This window comes from Durio zibethinus, chromosome 16, assembly GCF_047325235.1.
Source record: "Durio zibethinus cultivar Kanyao isolate XHJ-2024 chromosome 16, ASM4732523v1, whole genome shotgun sequence".
Lineage (NCBI taxonomy): Eukaryota > Viridiplantae > Streptophyta > Magnoliopsida > Malvales > Malvaceae > Durio > Durio zibethinus.
In genome coordinates this window covers 5,527,815-5,547,139 of record NC_143177.1, presented here as the reverse complement: position 1 = coordinate 5,547,139, position 19,325 = coordinate 5,527,815, and the positions used below count along the sequence as shown (strand labels likewise).

Below are 19,325 nucleotides of genomic sequence, written 5' to 3'. Positions count from 1 at the left end.
GTATTGCTCTTAAGTTGAAAGGTAGGGTTCCACAATTGCCTAGCCTTGGAAGCAAAAGCATTTCTTTCCTTTTCAATCCACAATTAAAGGGCTGATGTACCTCTTACATGTACAGAAGTGAAAACTCCATCTTATTCCAACTTTTTAAACTAATTTTCCAATACAATAATAAGGATGGAAATGCTTTGGCGGGATGTCTATCCTCAAAATTTGAAAGAAAAAAAAATTTAAAAGAAATTTTCTTTTGGATACGTCAAAAATTTTCTTTTAAACATTTTTTATTAATAATATTTTATATATTATTATAAATGAACATCTAAAAAAAAATATTGAATTCATCACTGAACAATAATATGTAATTCTTACTACTATTGAATTAATGCATTCCGTTATATTTTTTGTAGCCACCGATCACCATAATTATCATCATATATATAGTTGCTCAACAATAGTTTTAGATGCTTTTTTTTTTTATGATAATTAAACGAATCAAATACGAACAGAATTTCATTTGATTTATTTATATTTACAAACAATTTTATTTAAAATTATTTTGTTCATTATTTGTTTATTATTCAATAATAATAATAATAATAATAAATACATTTTTATTCTTCATCTTAATTTTATTTTAAGATTCATTTATATTTATTTGGATTTATTTATATTCATTTAAGATTTTTTTATTTAAATTTATTTAATTATAATTTACATTTTTTTTACTATTCCATCATGCATTTGAAAATTTAAAATTCATCTAAAATCAAAAAGCGATGGTGATTTCCCAAGGAAAAGTTTTTCAATTTAGATATCCACACTTAATCAAAATGGACTTTTTAATGGCATAACTAGGCTAAGGTTTGAAGTTTTAAAAGAAAAGAAATAAGCTCAAAAACTAAGGATTATTTCTTTTCTCAAAGACATTTTCCTTTTTCTTGAAACATGCATTTTTCATCTTCTTCTCTCTTTTTTCACTTTTCATTTCTTTTCTTTTTTTCTCACAAGCTTTCACTTTTGATAAATTGAGTCCAAAATTTTGGAACTTGCCTTTTGATTGTAGGCATTCTTCCTTGTCTTTAACTTTAAATCTAATGTTTATCTTAAATAGATCCTCATTCACACTTTGCCCATAATGTAAGGGTGATCCTTGGTTATAGTTTCTTCAAAAAGAATTCAATAGGCTCAAAGGGAGTAGCAAATGAAAATTTTCTCTTTTTGAAATGAACATGGTCATTTCTCATATCAAATGTGGATGCTTACAATAAAAATCAATTCTCAGGAAAAAGATTTTTTTCATTGTTTTTGGAATCATTTTAATATCTTATATGCATCACGCTACAATCAATTCTTTCTTTTTCTTTTTTTTTTTTTTTTGCAACTCATGTATCATCTTAATTTGTCATACCAAGTGAAGGTCAAATTGTTGTTGCATGAATCAAAAAGATATTAGGGGCATCAAGTAATTAGGCATTGTTATAAATATACCCCAAGATATGAGCAACAGGTAATTTAAGACAAAATGTAGTATAAATAGGCCTAAAATTATGCCTCAAGGAAAGAATTGAAAAGGTTAAGCGTTGTGTAGAAACTTAGGTAGTGGAATGTTTGGACTAGCCTTGACACTCATAAATTACCAAAATCTAGAATCCTTAAAAGTATGCTTCATGTGTTGGCTTATAAAGATTGTGTAAATTTTATTGCTCATAGCCTTAACGAAGATTATTAACATTAAAATCCCTTTAGGTCAAGTGAAAATCAGGGTTGTGAGACTTGGGAGTCATACTTTAGAGTGGTATGATTCTCAATTGAATTGGAGTAACAACTAATAAGTGAAACAACTAAGCATGTTCATTACTAATAGTAATCACCAGTTCCCTCAAAATTATTTTCATAAGTAATGCAAAAATTTATATGCAAACAAAATTGAAAGCACAAAAATTTGAAATCTTCCTATAAATAAATTGTTTGATACTTTACATCTAAAAGAAAAATTATTATAAAGTAGATTTCCATTGTTCCATAAGCTTCAAAGTCAAAGTGCCATTATTAATAAGATTTTCAATATTCTCTTTCAATTATCTACATCTTTTAGTTGTGTCCAATTACCTCTATGTAATAATCACATCAACTATTTAGATCATAAATCATTGCTGATGGACTTGAAGTTGTTTTCAAAGGCATAAAGGTAAGAAACTAGTGTTTTATTAGTAAAGGCAAAATGTTAGGATTTTGAATTTGAATTCTCTCTTGATTATTCCTTAATCTTATTTGGTTGCCCACTGGTTGGGTAGCAAATTAAGTGACAGGGGTAAGGGCAGTTGTTTGGGGATAAGGATTTCTATGAAAGCCGAACTACTATATAGATTGGCAAAAATAATGATTTTGGAAAAGGTTGTTTATAGAAGGGTAATAAGGTGGGTATATCGAATAAAGCTAGTAAAGGGTAAAACCTTTAACTACTACCCCTCATAAATCATTGCTTAAGCATCTCTTTCCTTTTTTTTTTGGTACATCAACTTTCTTTGCATTATTTGTAGGAATTCCCTTAAGTTTGTCATTATTGATTGCATTCTCTATTATCTAGCTAGAAATCACCATGTTAGCAAAATTTTTAGTGGCATTTCTAATCATCCTTTCATAATATATAGATTTAAGAGTATTGACAAATAGAACTATAGTCTCCTTTTCAATAAGTAGTGATTAAACTTAGACAACAACATCCCTCTAACTCTAGGCATATTCTTTAAAGCTTTCAGTATATTTCTTTTCCATACTTTATAAGGACAAATGATGTGGAACCAAATCTATGATATGCTTGTATTGTATAGTTCCCTTCAACCATGGATGCAAGATCTATCTAATTAGACATACCACTTTATAGCAGATCCAGTAAGATTATCTTAAAAAATATAGATAAACAACTTTTCATCATGAACATGTGCAGTTATCTTATGACAATACATAGTGAAATGCTTTATGGGCCATTTGGTTTCATCATACTTTTTGAATTCAAGCACTTTAAACTTAGGTAGAATGACCATATCAGGAAACAAGCACAATTCAACAACATACATTGAACCATAAAAATCCATCATCTCAAGAACCTGGAACCTTTCCTCAATGAGCTACCAATCTTTTTTATCTAAGTGTGATTGGCTACCTATGTGGATCTATCCTTTTTAAGGTTGTCCTAAGTGTAAACTAAAGATCCCGAAAAAGAATAGGTTCTGCTTTAATTCAATAGAACTAAGGTTAATGAGTCATTTATGTGTAGGAAAGGTATTGACATCCCATTACGCCCAAAATTGATACCAAATTAACTATTTGTTATATTACCTAAGCCTTAATCCAAGATGGGTTTTGATCATACAAATCATTAATTCCAATCTTTTTATTTATTTACAAATTATTGTCATATAAAAATTTTATCAAAATTAAATCATGCAATCATACAACCATATCAAAACAAGCAAGTATCAAGCAAATATATTATAAATCATACCAACAATCAGGCAAAGATATAATTCAATAAGTATAAAATCACCATGCAATCATGCAAATATAAAAAAATAGCCAATATAAAAATTCTATAAAAAATCATGTCGAGACATCATGCAATTAAATATAAAACACATCATGCAATAATCATACTAAAAACATAAACATGAAAAAATATCATGCAAATATAATAATAATCATACAATTAATAAATAATCATGCAAGTATATAATCATGTAAATAAAATAATAATAAATCATGCAATTAATGAATCACACAAATCAAATATTATGCAATCATGCAAATTCATGTAAATAATTAAACTCATGCAAAATATATATTATATATCCATGCAAAAACATGCAATAAATATAAGATCATGCAAATGACAATCTAATCATGCAATTAAATATATCATGCATTGAGTTAAACCATGCAAAATATCATTCAATTATATATTCATGCAATAAAAACATCATGTAATATCATGCAAATAATAAATATAATCATGAAATAATAAATTAATAAAAAAATTTTCTTTCTCTTTTCCTTATCCTTTCAAATCTAATCAAACAATTAAAATAATAATTAATAAAAATAGAATAAGAATTAAAAAATGAAAATAAAACCAGAAAATAAAATCAAAATCAAAATAAAAAATAAAAGGAAAAAAAAAAAGAAACTTGCAATTCGAGTTGGGTCAAAATACAATCAGTAAGTGGGTAATCGAGTCAAGCATGAGTCAGCTTCTTTGCCAAAATGATGTCACTTCGGTCTGGTATAAAAGGCAAAAAACTTAGCTTTTTCTCATACTACTCTTTTACTATCTCTCACTGTCTCTAATTTCCTATGCCTTATCTCTAAAGCTTTTATTGTGAAATCTGGCACTAGAAAATTTGATCTACAATCAAAATATTTAAACTTTCCCAAAAAATCCAAGATCCCAAATTTCGATTGCCAAAAAAACCCTCCGGCCACCATAAACTTCACTAGAAAACTCAAAATTCCACCAAAAAATTCAACTTATTCCCAGAAAACCAAAAAAAGTTCCAAAAATTCAAACAAACTTTAAAAAGACCCAAAATTCAAAAATCAAACCCAAATAACCTAAATTTAGAACAAATTCTCAAACACAAAAAGATTGAACCTAAAACCAAGAACCCATAACACTTTTTCAAATACTCCGATTTTTGTGGTTTGCCAATTACTTTTCTACGTATTGCTTATTCTTGCTTGTCGTTTCCCTCATTTGATTATATATTTAAGTCTTTTATATAAGGATTCAATCCCCTTCGATTTGGAAAGATTTTAGTCTTATTGAATCTAGGATTTTTCTTAGATCTGATTTGATTTCATATTTTTTCCTTTTTGCATAAAGATTGGGATCCAAGTATGCCAAAGTCATTCAATAATTAAATCCCATAATCGAATCCAAGACAAATCTCATGTTTTTTCATTTTCTAACTTTTTTTTACTTTTCCAATTTTGACCTTTGATCAAAACAAGATTAAACCAAAAATATTAAAATTAAAAGATCAAAAATCAAATTAAAAATTAAAATCAAAGTTAAAATAAAAATAAAAATCAACACCTTTTTAGGCTTTTGATCTTTTGGGCCTAAAACTTTTGTATTAAGGATCAATTCATGATTGAAGCCTATTTCAATTCCAAAAATTTTTCTTAGACAAAATGGGGTATCTACATAATCTATCTTTTGTTATGATTCAAGGTATTTTTGTGTTTCCAATGTGCTAATCTTTAGTTTTGCTTGCTCTTTTGGGTCAACCAAATTAGAAACTTAAGTTGGATCAAATGCTTTCACATCAAGGATAGAAGTGATGAGTCCTTGAAAGTAAGCATATATAGTTCTTAACGGCATGCAAAAATGCATATAGGGATATCTTTTAGTGAATGGCATTTGAGGTTGGGCCCCTTGATATGCTTGAGTTTGGTATGGGCTAAAATCAAATGGGTATAGTGGATCATCATCATTTTCACTTTGGACAACAACCTTTTTGGCCACTGGTTTCCTTTTGTTCAAAATTTTCAATAACTCAACTATATGTTCTAATTGCCCCTTTATTTCCTCTTGTAACTTTTCCGTCTTTAGGATGCAGAGAGCTTGTTTTTCTGCCATAATTCTAGCTTAATACGAAGTGTTGTATCAGCTCAAATTATTTGAAGATTGAGCTATCTTTGCACCTTTATTACCATAATTAGGGCACTATATCATGAATGAATATGTATAAATCAATATGATGCAACATATTATAAAATTTTAACTATGATGATGCATGAATATACAATTAAAAAAAATGAGTTAGTATATACAATGCATACACAAATAAAAAAGAGAAAAAAAATACAATTTTTAGGTAAAAGGTAAGAGATGTCCCTTCCTATGTCTTATTTTAAGGTTTTTTATACAAAGGGGAGGACAGAGCTTTAACTTAGTTTTGGATACTTAGGGTTTATTTACATGATGGGTTTAAAAGTTTGATAATCTAGAAACTCTCAAATTATTCTTTACATCACCGTCTATTACAAATTAGTAAAGCACCCTAATCCTTACCCACCATTATACATTCAAATGGAAAAGGTTCAATTCAAGAGGAAGTTTTCACTAGCTTACACAGAGATTATCACCTCACGAGAGTGTAAGTAATTGCTCCTTCCTAAAAAGGAACAAAACTTAGATCTAGAGCTTATGCATTAATGCATGTATAATGTATATGAAGGAACATGCCAATCCAAATAATTAAATAAATTAGTACACATAAAAAATCAAAATCTACAAAATAAACAAATAAATTATCAATTCAATTGGAAGTTTTCACTAGCTTACACAAAAGTTATCTCCTCACGAAAGTGGAGGTAATTACTCTCTTCTAAGAAAGGACAAAACTTAGATCTAGAGATTACATATTAATGCAAGTGTAATGTATGTGAAGGAACATACCAATCCAAATAATCAAATAAATTAGTACACATAAAAAATCAAAATCTACAAAATAAACAAATAAATTAGTACACATAAAAAATTATAAGCTACAAAATAAACAATAGGTTAGTGAACATAAAAAAATCATAAATAATTACATAATAAAAACCATTAAAATGAAGTTAACATAACATATGACTAACTATTGATTTGACTCTTTAATGTCCCCAACAGGGTCACCAAACTATCATAACGTTTAAGTTCGAGAACTTGTCTATTATATACAAAAATATAGAGTTATCACCAATCTTTTTTATCTAAAGATTGACCACTTATGTGAATCTATCATTTTTAAGGTTATCCTAAGCTTGACTAAGGAATCCTAAAAAGAATAGGTTATAGTTTACATGAATAAAACTAAGTTCGGAAGTCGGTTAAGTGCAGGAAAGGTTTTAACACACCCATGACACTTAAAATTGATACCAAATTAATCACATGTGATCTTATTCAAACCTTAATCAAAGATAGTTTTTCATTCCTTATTTTTATTTATGTCGATATTTAAATATTAGAAAAAAATTCTTTAAGTTTTCACTAAAAAATTTTTTTCTCACTTTAAGAATATTCAAGGTACACTCATTGTTTACTTGAAGAGGCTCCATCATTGAATTTATTAAATATTTTATGAAAAATCAAATCTCAATTTCTTTTATTTATTTACAAAATATAGTCATACAAAAATGCTATCAAAATATCATAGAAAAATATCATACAATAATATCATAATTAAAATAACCAAAACATCATGAAAATCAATCATAATGCAAATATATTATAAAAAAAAATTTCATAATAAATCATGCAAATAAATATAATAAAAATCATGCAAGTAATCATGAAAAAATATCATGTAAATAAATGTCATAATAAAAATCATACAAATAAATATAATAATAAAAATCCTACCAAAATTTTCCTTTTTTCCTTTTTCTTTTTCTCATCAATTTTAATTCAATCACAAAAATACTAAAATAAAAAAGGAAAACAATAGAAATAAAATTAAAAAATTAAAAAAAAAAAAAAACCTACAATTTAGTCGGGTTAGGAAGTAGGTCAACGTGTGAGTCAAGCAAGTTTAGGCACAAGTCAAGCCTCTTCAAAACAACGTCATATTAATCTTCGTATAAAAGCCGAAAGTCACTTTTTTTCTTAGATTTCCTTTCCTATTTCTCTCCTTAGTTTCAAACACTCTAACTTTTCTCTTAAAACTCAAATTTCTTGATGATTGTTGATTGTATTGCTTCTTGATTCTCTTATTCATAGTTTTTTCAAACTAAGTGGACTCTTTGTATAGGGATTAAATCCCTTTCAATTTGAAAAATTTTAACGCCAATGAATCTATCATGATCTTGTTAAACTTTATTTTCCTTCTTGTAGAAACTTAATTCCCAAGAATTACCAAAATCAAACTCAACATTTTAAATTTCAAATCTAAATGAAATCACAATCTTAAAAAAAAAAATCAAATTTTATGTTTTTTTTCCATAAATAAAAATAAAAATACTTTTGGACCTTTAAATTTGGACTTGAAAAATGACTTTTAAAATCCAGTATCAAAATGCAATTTGAGATCTAATAATATCAAAAAGACCTCAAACAAAATTAGATATCTATAATATTCTTTTTATTGTATATTTAGAGGGAAAAGTATGATCAACTCTTCAATTAGATGGCAAATGGATTCATATGGGTAGTGACAATGTGCATTACCAAATGAAACTATTGGTTTCAATTTGGATGTCTTTATTAAGGCGCCAACTCAGTTTTCTCCAAAATCTACCGGGTGGCTTACATAACATCCATGGTCATTCCTTCCTGAAGTAGTTCTGACATGTGCAGGATCTATTTAAGATAACAACATGGAATTGTAAAATATACAACCATTCTACTTGGTGGCTTACATAACATCCATGGTCATTCCTTCCTGAAGTTGTTCTGACATGTGCAGGATCTATTTAAGATAACAACATGGAATTGTAAAATATACAACCATTTGAAATGTCAAACCATGCATTTATTTATATGAATTGTATGATTTTAGAGAAAATTGAGTTGGTTGATCCACAGACCATTATAAAGGAGGCCTTTGATTCAGCTTGATATCTAAAACACATTACCTAACTTGTTGGATTGCTCAGGCTCAAGGGTGAAAAGCATATCCAAACTAATGAATATCCTACTAAACTCTTACCAACATTTTGTACTAGCCAGCTGAAGCAAAGCATGACAAAATGAATGGATCAATTGGCTTTCAGGTGAAATCCATTATACTGAAATATTTAACGTGATATCTTAATTTTAAAAATTTTTAATATATACTTGAATTATGAATTTATTAATTAATATAATACTCACTCCAACATGCTTAGCTCTAAATAATGACATATGACGAATGAACAACCCTCTAAATATCACATTAATAAATAGATGAGTTAATTACACTTTTTGTACTTAAAACTTTGGGAAAAAATGCACAAATTGGTATTTAAAAAAATAAAATATATAATTTGCGCATGAACTTTCAAATAATATAACATTTTAATCCAAATTCTAATATTTTTAACTTAACTTGCCTATATGATATCTAGCTAGTATAATTTTGTTATATTCATATTCTTTGTTAAATAAATATTTCTTTAAAATAAGGATATCACATGACAAAAAATATTGATTAATTCTAGTCAATTTTTATAGATCGGGTAAAAAATATTTATTTTTAATTTATATTGAAAAAATATGTTGATAATATTAGTGGTAAACACATAATTTGATAATATTTATCAAATACCACATATATAAGCTAATATATTAATGAAATTAGAGTTTTGGTTAATATGGTACATGATTTAAAAGTTCATGGTGTAAATTATACATTATTTGAAAGTTTTAAATTCAAATTGTACATTTTATTTTTTTAGGAACCAATTTATATATTTTCTCAAAGTTTAGGTACAAAAATTGTAATTAACTCTTAATAAATTTATAATTCAATTACCTTATTAAAAAATGTTAAAATTCAAGTATCATATTAAATATTTTATTATAATTAAAAGATCATTTATTACATTAATTGTCGTGTCAAGATAAGTTTGAATTGATTTTCAATTCATTGGAGTCTGTTTTGGTATCTTAATTGGGTTTATTAAGTTATTTTTGTATTGGATCATTTTAGATTTTATTAAAATTTTAATTTGGTTATTATCATTTTTTTTATTATTACTATTATATTCTTTTCTTTCTTGCTTTTTTTCTTTTTCTTTTCTTTTCTTTTCTTTTTCTTCTTCCTTTTTCTTCCTCTTTCCCGAAAGTCTCGATGCAATAAATGTACCAAATTCCAACCTCACTGCCTGACTTTTGCATCTAAGATTTTGGCAACAAGTCAACATGCCTAAAAGTCCACAATAATCACAGAAAACCTAGGATTTTGATTTTCAGATTAACTATATAAATAGAGCCTTTCAATTCACAGAGACATACAAAAACAAAAAGCAAATTTTGGGACTATGAGAAACTACTGCCATTCTACCAAAACTAATATCACATGCAAATAACAAATTCTTTTAGTATCCACTTCCCATTTTCGAGGAATCAAAAAAAATTTCAACTACAAAGAAAATATTTTGATCTAGGTAGTTTGTGATTTTTTTTTTAGAACTCTGGTTTAGGAAAAGGGTTTAAGAGATCAAAAGCATCATTTTGATAATTTTTTGACATTTTTTTGAAAATTTTTTGAGTCTTCAAAATTTGAAAAATTTTGAATTTTTCAACTATCAAATTTCAAACAATTTTGATTTCTTTAACACTAGTTGAAGCTTTTGATGATAGCGTAGTAGTGACACTGTAGCAACCAATCAAAATCCAGGTTTTACGATGACTGACGAGAGGAAGAAACTTTTTAAAAGAGAAGCTTTCGTGGTTTAAATAGAGAAAGAAAAAGAGAAATTAAAAAAATAAATAAAAACAAAAACAAACAAAGGCCTTTAAATAGGTCAAATGAAACGACATTATTTTGATCTTAATTTATTCGTGCCTAACCTATTAACCCATGCATTGACCCGCATATCAACCTGACCCTTTTGTAAGTTTTCTTTTTTTTAATTTTTTTTTTATTTTTTGATTTGATATTTGTTGTTTTTTGTTAGGATTTTTATAATTATTTTTAAAAAATTAAACAAAAATAAATTATTGTTATGAGTAAAAATTTTAATAAGAAATAAAAAATAATAAATAATAAATAGTAACCTTTAATCAAAAATAAAAAATGATTAAATTAAAAAAATAATAATTATTAGGGAAAACTGAAAATGTTTTTCCTTAATTTTATAAATAAAAATATTTTTTGAATTTTGTTAAAGCGTTGAGATAATTCAAATTTTTATTTGTACTAGAATTAAAAATGCTACAAATAATAAATAAAATAAAAATCGATTATTTGGATAAATCTTTTAAAATTTTAACTAAAATTAAAAATGCTACAAATAATAAAAATCGATTATTAAGGAAAATTTTAAATATTAAAAAAGACCTTATTATCAAAATAAATGTATAGCACATATTTAATTGGTATTATTTTTTGAACAAATGATTAGGAGGTATTAATATTTTTTTCATTCATAATCGTATTTTCAGACTCAATCTAAATTTCATAAACCAAAATATCTTTTAATTTATTTTAAGTAATTTTAATAGTTTTATAAAAAAATAATCTTTTAAATAATCAATCACACTTACAAAAAAAAAAAGTTAATGACAATTTCGTAATTTTCTTTTAAGTATAGCAATGTTGTCCCCAAACAAAAAATCGTGACAACATTAATCCTTTTTTCCGATATACTTTTTCATTTTGTGTTGTTGACGTCGGCTATGGTGCATGAGTCAGGGTTTGGCTGGAACCTTTCTATCGCTTTTCCACGTTTTCCCTGTTCATGAAGAATAATACAAGAGGGGGAAAAATCGTCGGGTTGCTGAGAACCTAAAAAGATTCTGCAAGGTGTAAAGCAAGAGCTTGGCAAACCCAGCAAGGAACCAGTTATTGCAAGCTTCAGCCGAGGAAGTAATTGTAATTCTCCAAAATGCCCATAAAAGACTTCTGGTCCAAATCCAATTAGTTATGTCCTAAAAATCCCATAGATTAATAAAACTTTCAAGAACCCAACTGTCCTTCTCGACCAAGACATCGGTAAGTTTACTCGAAGCATCCCAAATTATTAGATCGTCTTCCAAGCACAAGTACTACACGACCCAATCACATGCCGCCAAGGTGCTTAAGTTGTCCACCCTTGCTACTGATTTCGCTTGGTATTCCTCGTTAACTTATATTTGTTTTGTACATAAATGGACATGGCCTATGAAAAATAAAAATCAATATCTCTGCGTCCTTCTAAGGAACTCAAAACTCTTTTAACCGCAAAGGAGCCGAGGACTCCCCGTTAACGTCTTTGCTCAATCTTATAGTATACTTTTCCATCTTCTCATCTTGAAGTCTAGGACATAGAGAGGCACCCAAAGGCCAAAACTCACCAGGAAACAATTCCGAAAGGCACAAAATAACTGAAAACCAAAACAGAAAAGACATAGGAAACCAAGCGCAGAGACAGAAAGCGAGGGAATCAAGCCACTTCAAATAAAGAAAGACACGATGGAGCAAGAGCAAGAAGCATCACCACCCACGTCTCCATCATCAATAACACATCGTCCACCATCATCATACATGTTATTTCTAAAAATTATGAGCAAAAGGAGAACATGGATATTTCTCTTTGTGCTAGTTTATGCCATCGTTTTAGATTCTTCATGGAATTCCCTTAAATCAATACTTTCTTGGTACAAACATCAAGCCCAACCATCTTCTGCTTCTTCTGGCTGGCCTGCCCTCTATGCATCTGTTCTTCTTGGTGCGGTTTTTGGGTCGCTTTCTATGGTTGCAGCTCTGGCTGTGGCTGTGCCAGCCACTTTGATAACCTGGATAACTGTTGTGGTTTTGCTTGCTTTCTTTGGGAAACCAAAGAGGAAGTTGGTGCTTGAAGGAATGAAGATCACAAGAGAAATCGCTGGTGTTGTGTTCAAGATTTTGTTGAAGGAAGGGAATCTTGTAGCTATCGTTTGTGCCGTTTTGGGGTACTTTGCACTTGTCAGGAAGAACTCTGTTGAGTCATTAAGTTGAATTATAAGTAATTAAGGCCTTATCTAGCTGAACAGATTTTGCTTTCCGGATATATGAAGAAATTGGATTTTGGAAGTTTTCCTTGTGAAGCGGTTTGGGAATGTTATCCTCCGTGTTGCATCTAAGACATTGTTTGGTTTTTGTTAATTTAATTTAAGATAAGAAATTACAAACCCATGTAAGAGTTACCCCTGTTTCTTTATGTTATCTATATTTAGTGTATAAGATTATGATAAAATATAATAAAATAATATTATAAATAAAATAAAATTAAATAATATCATTTTAATTTGTATATGATGTGTACAATAATTACAATAAAATAATTTTATTTATTGATCAAAATCTTCTTGAAAGTTTAGACTATTTAAATTATTGAAATAATTTTTAAATGTATAATAAAATATATAATTTTAATTTTATGAATTAAAAATAGTATTTTATTTTAAGAGGAGTAAATTATTTTATGTCAAGAGGATAATTAATTTTTTTTACAATCATAGCTCTTTTTTTTAGATACAAATTAAATATTATATAAAATAATTATCATTTTATTTTATTATATCTATCACCTGTACATCAAACATAATTAAAATTTTATTATTTCTTAAAGGGTAAATTTTCCACGGTGTGTATGTAACGGTCATTCATTTTCAGTCTCTTACTGGAGTACTGGTGGTATGGCATGGGAATGTTTTCAGTTCAAATCCTATAACATATATTGATTCTTGAATCGAAGGTTAACTACTTCATTAGATTTTACAAAATCATATGCACATTAGTCATAATCTCTTTTGTCAAATCTGTGGTTCCCTTTTGGAACATGTATCTCTTGTTCAAATTTATCTCATAGAAACTCATTCCTTACTATGTTTTCTTCCCCATGCAATTGTAAGTTCGTGCATGAAATCAAAGAAAAATCTGATCCCTTTGATTAAAAGCTAATGTATACATGAATTTTTGAATATTTAGGACGTGCAACACACCTAAGTGTTCAACCAAGATCTTTCTACAAAACCTTCACCCTGCTGTACATGAACCTTGCATTATAATTTACAATACGGATAACAGTAAATGTTTAACGTGCATTAAACATTACTGTTTGAGATGTTTATTTCCACTGATCAACATTAATATTGTTAAAGAAGGCTGAAAGCTATTCCTCTGAATCATCATCCTCATAGCTTCCAAAGGCGTGCAACATCAAACAGAAGGGATAGTAAGAAACGCAACGCAGAATGTAGCAGTTTAACTGAGCAACATAGTGGAGCAAAGATTGCTGCAAGCATGAAAGGAAAAACCAGCCACATGAAGAGGACAACATAGGGAAGCCAAGTAAGGTTGCTCACCACCAAATGTAAAACTGTCATGAATGCTATGGACGTCATTGTAAGTGCAATTCCTAGTTGAGGTAATGCCAATTTAAGAGCAAAGAACACCAAACCAAGATCGATTGACTGCGCCCAAATAAGTGTTACAGCAACGAGGATGGAGCTATACATCGCTATTGTGTTGCTGATGACAAACAGATGGAACATCTTTTCTCGTAGCATGATTGCAGCTCCCGCATCACGACTTGAGTTGTTGTCACCTCCGGGGATTGTGAAACCAGCTGAAAATGCCACTGTTGCGATTATTGTCGAGATTAGTAACACTACATTGGCACTCTCCTTGTAACTTTCAAATTTGGACACCCTCTTTCAACTGAAATTTGTCCTCTGTTAAGGGTGTTGGCTGAGAGTGTTGTGCACAGGTGAGTCTTACGGCTAGCCATGTCAATCGCTGCACAATAGAAAAACAAGATCACATATACACCAACATATAAGTCATCAGCTCTTTATGATAACAGGGTTCAAAATTTTGCCAATTTTATCATTGGATACTTACCACCTTCCTAGGATTCAGGTGTGTTGGTGTCAAGCACGGTCTGGGCGGCAGAAACTTGAAACCATAAGGTCGGAGACCAGTTAAAAACAAAGATTGGAGTTTTGCTTCTAACAGACTTCCAACCTTGTGGTTTCAGATTTCTGCCTCCAGGCTGAGCTTGGCACCAACAAGGTCCTAGGCCTTGGACCAAAATCAGTAGCCTGAAAACCATCTACCATATTTACTGCAATTGGTCTCACCCTGACCATTTTCACGTTGCATTTGAAGTAACTGATGCGCATTTACACAGCAAAACCTCCTTTAGTTTTAATTTCATTTGTTTTTTGTTTTCAATCATAAAATTATTGTAAAATAATTATCCTTGAATAATTTATATCATCGAGTAGTAGATAGAAGTCAATTATAACCGCCAAGAGAAACGAACTTTTTACTGCTTGTGGTGTGGCCCCAATGGCCGCTGATACGAGTAATATAAATCTACTTTGTGCAGAATCACATACCTTTGGAAAGGAAGCCATTATTTGTGTGTCTGTGTTGTATTGTTAAGCAATATCCAGAGCTGTTAATCCATCCTTGTTCATCAACCATAGATTAACTCTCGGATCCCATGTCAGAATGCTTACAGCCTTGGGACGCTGGTTAATAGTAGCTAAAAGTAAAGGGGTGTTTCCTTACTTATCTCTCTCATTTATAAGATTCTACAGTGTGGGCATTTTGAGTATGTAATTCACCATCTGAATTCTTCCTCTCTTTGCAGCCAGGTGAAGTATATTTTGACCTTGTCTATTAAGAAGCTCCTTTGAATCCGGACAGCGCCATAGAAACTCCTGGACTATGTCGATATAGCCTTCTTCAGAAGCTATGTGAAAAGGAAAGAAACCGTTCCTATCCCTTTCGTATGCAGCACCATGGAACTTCTCTAGCAAGAAATTGACCCCTTCAAGATAGCCTATGGATGCAGCACAGTGAAGCGGATTCTTTCCTTCGTCACATCTTAAATGAAAAGAAGATTGGTCCTTTTCGCACATTATTTTGAGAACATCTGCTATTCCAATGTAAAAGTTTAGCAGGGCTAAATAATTATCATGTACAAGGAGCAATAATCTCAGGCAGAAAATTACTTCAACTGTCACTGAAACTGCTAGCGCATGGTCAAAGAGCAAATATGAATGCCTGGTAACAAGCAAATGAAATTAAATGTAATTACCCCTATCACTAAATTTGCACATAAAATAAATTACCAATGTTTCTCCCATGAATGGCAGCATGTAATGGTGATCGATTTTGCAGCCTTGGCCGTTCATTCCAGTTCCCCAATGGGTTTTCCATTAGAAGCCTAACAATATCTGCATAACCTACAGCCGCAGCTAGAGACAATAGAGATTTGCCTTCTTTGTTGACACTATATGACATTTCCCTATTTTTGTCAATCAGGATCCTAGCCACCTTTTCATGATTTGTTAATAAGGCTTCATGCAAGGCATTGTTGCCATCCTCCTTTTCTTCACCTAAAATAGCTTCGTTGGAATGATCTTTTACGGCATTCAGTATCAGATGGACTAGAAATGGATCACCCATCTTGCTGCTACGTGAAGCGCAGTGTCACCCTAGGAGTTTTTCTCCTGAATGAAGAAGGGCAAATCCTTGCAGATGAGATTCAAAATCTCATGATGTCTGTAACTTGTTGCTATGTGAAGCATTGTATTCTTTTGGGGGCTTACTTGAATACAGGTTGGTGGCACATCATGTTGTCTGTTAGCTGGTCCTTTCTCACAGCTTCTACCAGTTCCACGATTATGCCTTCCACCGCAGCTGTGTGCAAATCAGGGTCCATGTAACTAGAATTGCCATAGCTTTCCTTTTCCTCCCCATTATCCAGGAAACTTGGAATTGTTGTTTTTGCTATTGGAACAAGGCTTAGCCTATACATTTGCTTTTCCACGTGTTTATCTCGCTTTCTATTTCCTCTCACCTCCTGTTTCGTTTTCTTCTTTATTTCTCTCACCTGGTTTCTTCTTTGGCTTTCAAAATCTCTCAACGGTTTCACCATAGCTACAAGACAGAGCACTAGCATACTCCACCCAGCTGCATAATTGAAATTGCTCAGTCTAACCCTATATAATAATCGAAATTGCAGCTGTATACGTGTAACATTTATAGGCCAATATGATCATGAAGGGTCATTCTTTAATCTCATAATAATAATAAAAATAATATCAAATTAATTTTCGTTTGATTCAAATTCCACCCCTGGTAGAATCTGTCCAAAGAAAATCAAGGAATCTAAGGATATATGCGACTAAAGCTACTGTGTCAACCACTTTCCAAAAAACTTCCAAGAAATTGAGAGCCAAAACTATTTCTTGTCTCTAAAGAAGCAGTAATTCTGTTGAAAACGGGCTATCTATATGTATTAAAAGCTGATGTTAAAATCAGTCAACATTGTGCTCTTAGAGTGGGAAGGAAGTAGAACTACTATGAAATGAATTTAGCAAAAAAAAACTGTGATGAAATGAGTATGCATTTGTCCTAAGTCGCTTTTCTTACAACAACTCATTAATTGTTAAAATAAAAACAAGAAGTGGCAGCCCATTTTAGAGGGAAAAGATGGGACATTTTCCATGAAAGTCACTGTTATATTAATATTCAAAACCTTAGAAAGGGAGGGCTTATAAATTATTACGCTGGCTTGCCTAATCTTTTGGTCTTCTTCAAGCATTGCACCAGCATACGAGCTCCATTTTCATTGTGTCAGCTATGACGAAATCTCTTTACTTTCAATTCTTTTTTTAATTCATCTTTTACTTTCAATTCGTCTTTTTAACAAAGTTGGTCAAGTCTTATTAGATATATCTATATCTATATATTCAATTATATAAGAAAACAATCACTAGGTCTATACATATAATTTAAACCTTTAGAGCAGTCCACAGTGCAGGTTACTCACACGATCTCGCTTGGATCGGGCACTAAACACAGGTTTTGGAACCTTCTCTATGGGCTCGAAATTTTATTTTACTAATAAATTTTATTTTTATTTTTTATTTTAAATATATTTAAAAAATTAAAATAGTAATAGTTTAATATTTTTCTATACTTTAATATGTTTTAAAAAAATTTTATCTATAAACTCAATTGATTAAGACATAATGGCCTTTCGAAAGGCCATTCAATCCAATTCAGTCCACAGACAAGTTTAATATATATACTTTTAACATATATAGGGTCTTTACTATAAGAAAAGCATTAGGAACTTAATAGAAAATCGATGGAGGCAATGAGTAATTTGGGCATAACAATTGACCAGCCTCAAGGATCAAAGAAACAGCAATAGCAATCATAGGAAACAATTCAGCAAACTGCCAGAAAATCAAGCAGCAGCAGGAATTAACAGAAACAATTACAAACAGAGTCTACACCATATGGTCCACACCAGCAGCAATTCAATAGGGCAAAGATCAAAGCCTTAATAAGCCATAATCAAGCTTATACGGCAATTGCAAGGCAGATCAAACAGAGGAACAGAAAAAGAAGGGGAATACACAAGGCTCCAGAAAACAGAGTTCACAATTCACAATAAAAAAACACAATCGACCTCACACATAGCTTCCAGCAGAGTCAATACATAGGCAGAACGCTGAAGGAGAGGCATCGCAAAGGAAGCATCTGGCAGCAAAAGAAAAAATAGGGAGAAAGAATTGAAACAGAGACAATTTCAAGAAACAGCCAATCTAAAGCCTAGAAACACAAGAGCACCAAAATCGACAATCACCCATCGGCAAGCAATCACAGACATACAAATTAGCAACAAAACACCCACAGAAAAATTAAAAACCAAATAAAAAGTTTTCATTATAAGAGTCTACGATATCTTTGGTTATAAGGCGTTTTTTTTCTTCTTTTTTTTTTTTTTTTGGGGGGGGGGGGTGGTTTGGTTTCGAAATAGAAGAAGAAAGGAGTTTTCTTTTAAGGGTTCTTTTAGTGGTGTAAGTGGCAGAAAATGATAATGTTATAGGGTAATTGTTTGGATTTCTCTAAGAGTTTCAATCTCAACTTTGGGTTTTCTTCAAAGTTTTGGACCATGGTAGGCAGAGGAAGAACTAAAGAGGTGGTTTTCGGTGGTGTAGTACGTGGTCGACGAAAGGAGATAGGCAGCGGCTAAAGTGGACGACAGTGGTTTCCGGGTAAAAACATTGGCCGTCTATTGAAGGTTTTGAAGAAAATTTTAAGAGAAGCTTTCGGGAAAAAGAGAAAAGAAGAGCAAAAGGTGTTTTAAGGTTTTCGGTGGTCACTGCTGACGATAGTAGCAGTGGAGGTGGCGGCGGCACTCTAGTTCCTGGGTTTGGGAAAGCTATCGGTTTGAACAACGTAAAGAGGAGCGAGAGGTTTTGATTGCAGTGAGAGAAATAAAAAAGCAGAAAATGCAGGAAATAGCTTAAAGAAGGGTTTTATTGAATGCTAAAATGGTGCCGTTTTGGGGTTAAAAGAGAAGCAAAATTGGAACTGATCCGCAACTTGTCGTGGACCCGTGATCCTGACTCGCTTGACCTGGTTTGTTTAATCAGTTTTACTTATTTAGTTTTTTATTTACATATATATATATATATATATATATTGGTTTAATTATTGACTTATTAATGATAGTTTTGTATGATATTCTTGTTTTATTTGTATTTTTTTTAGTTGCATAATTTTTATTATGATATTTAGCATGAATAATTATAATAAATATTTGCAATAATATTTTTTTATGGATTTTATTTGCATAAATTTTTA

At 30.5% G+C, this 19,325-nt stretch overlaps 2 protein-coding genes across 3 annotated transcripts; one reads left to right on the top strand and one right to left on the bottom strand.

Moving 5' to 3' along the window:
• The first annotated feature begins 11,233 nt into the window (after positions 1-11,233).
• LOC111298489 (pyrroline-5-carboxylate reductase) lies at positions 11,234-12,882 on the top strand. Its single transcript, XM_022893203.2, has one exon. It carries the CDS (start codon positions 12,138-12,140, stop codon positions 12,660-12,662), a length of 525 nt encoding a protein of 174 aa, XP_022748938.2. The 5' UTR covers positions 11,234-12,137; the 3' UTR covers positions 12,663-12,882.
• Positions 12,883-13,568: 686 nt separating this feature from the next.
• LOC149514242 (uncharacterized) lies at positions 13,569-19,056 on the bottom strand. Of its 2 annotated transcripts, XM_089745231.1 has the most exons (4): positions 15,791-19,056; positions 15,050-15,591; positions 14,550-14,819; positions 13,569-14,444 (listed from the first exon to the last, which is right to left on the bottom strand). In XM_089745231.1, exons 1-2 carry the CDS (start codon positions 16,125-16,127, stop codon positions 15,248-15,250), a joined length of 681 nt encoding a protein of 226 aa, XP_089601357.1. In that variant the 5' UTR covers positions 16,128-19,056; the 3' UTR covers positions 13,569-14,444; positions 14,550-14,819; positions 15,050-15,247. The 2 variants fall into 2 exon arrangements, with proteins under 2 accessions (XP_089601357.1, XP_089601356.1); XM_089745230.1 differs by lacking the exon at positions 14,550-14,819.
• Between the last annotated feature and the right edge of the window lie 269 nt (positions 19,057-19,325).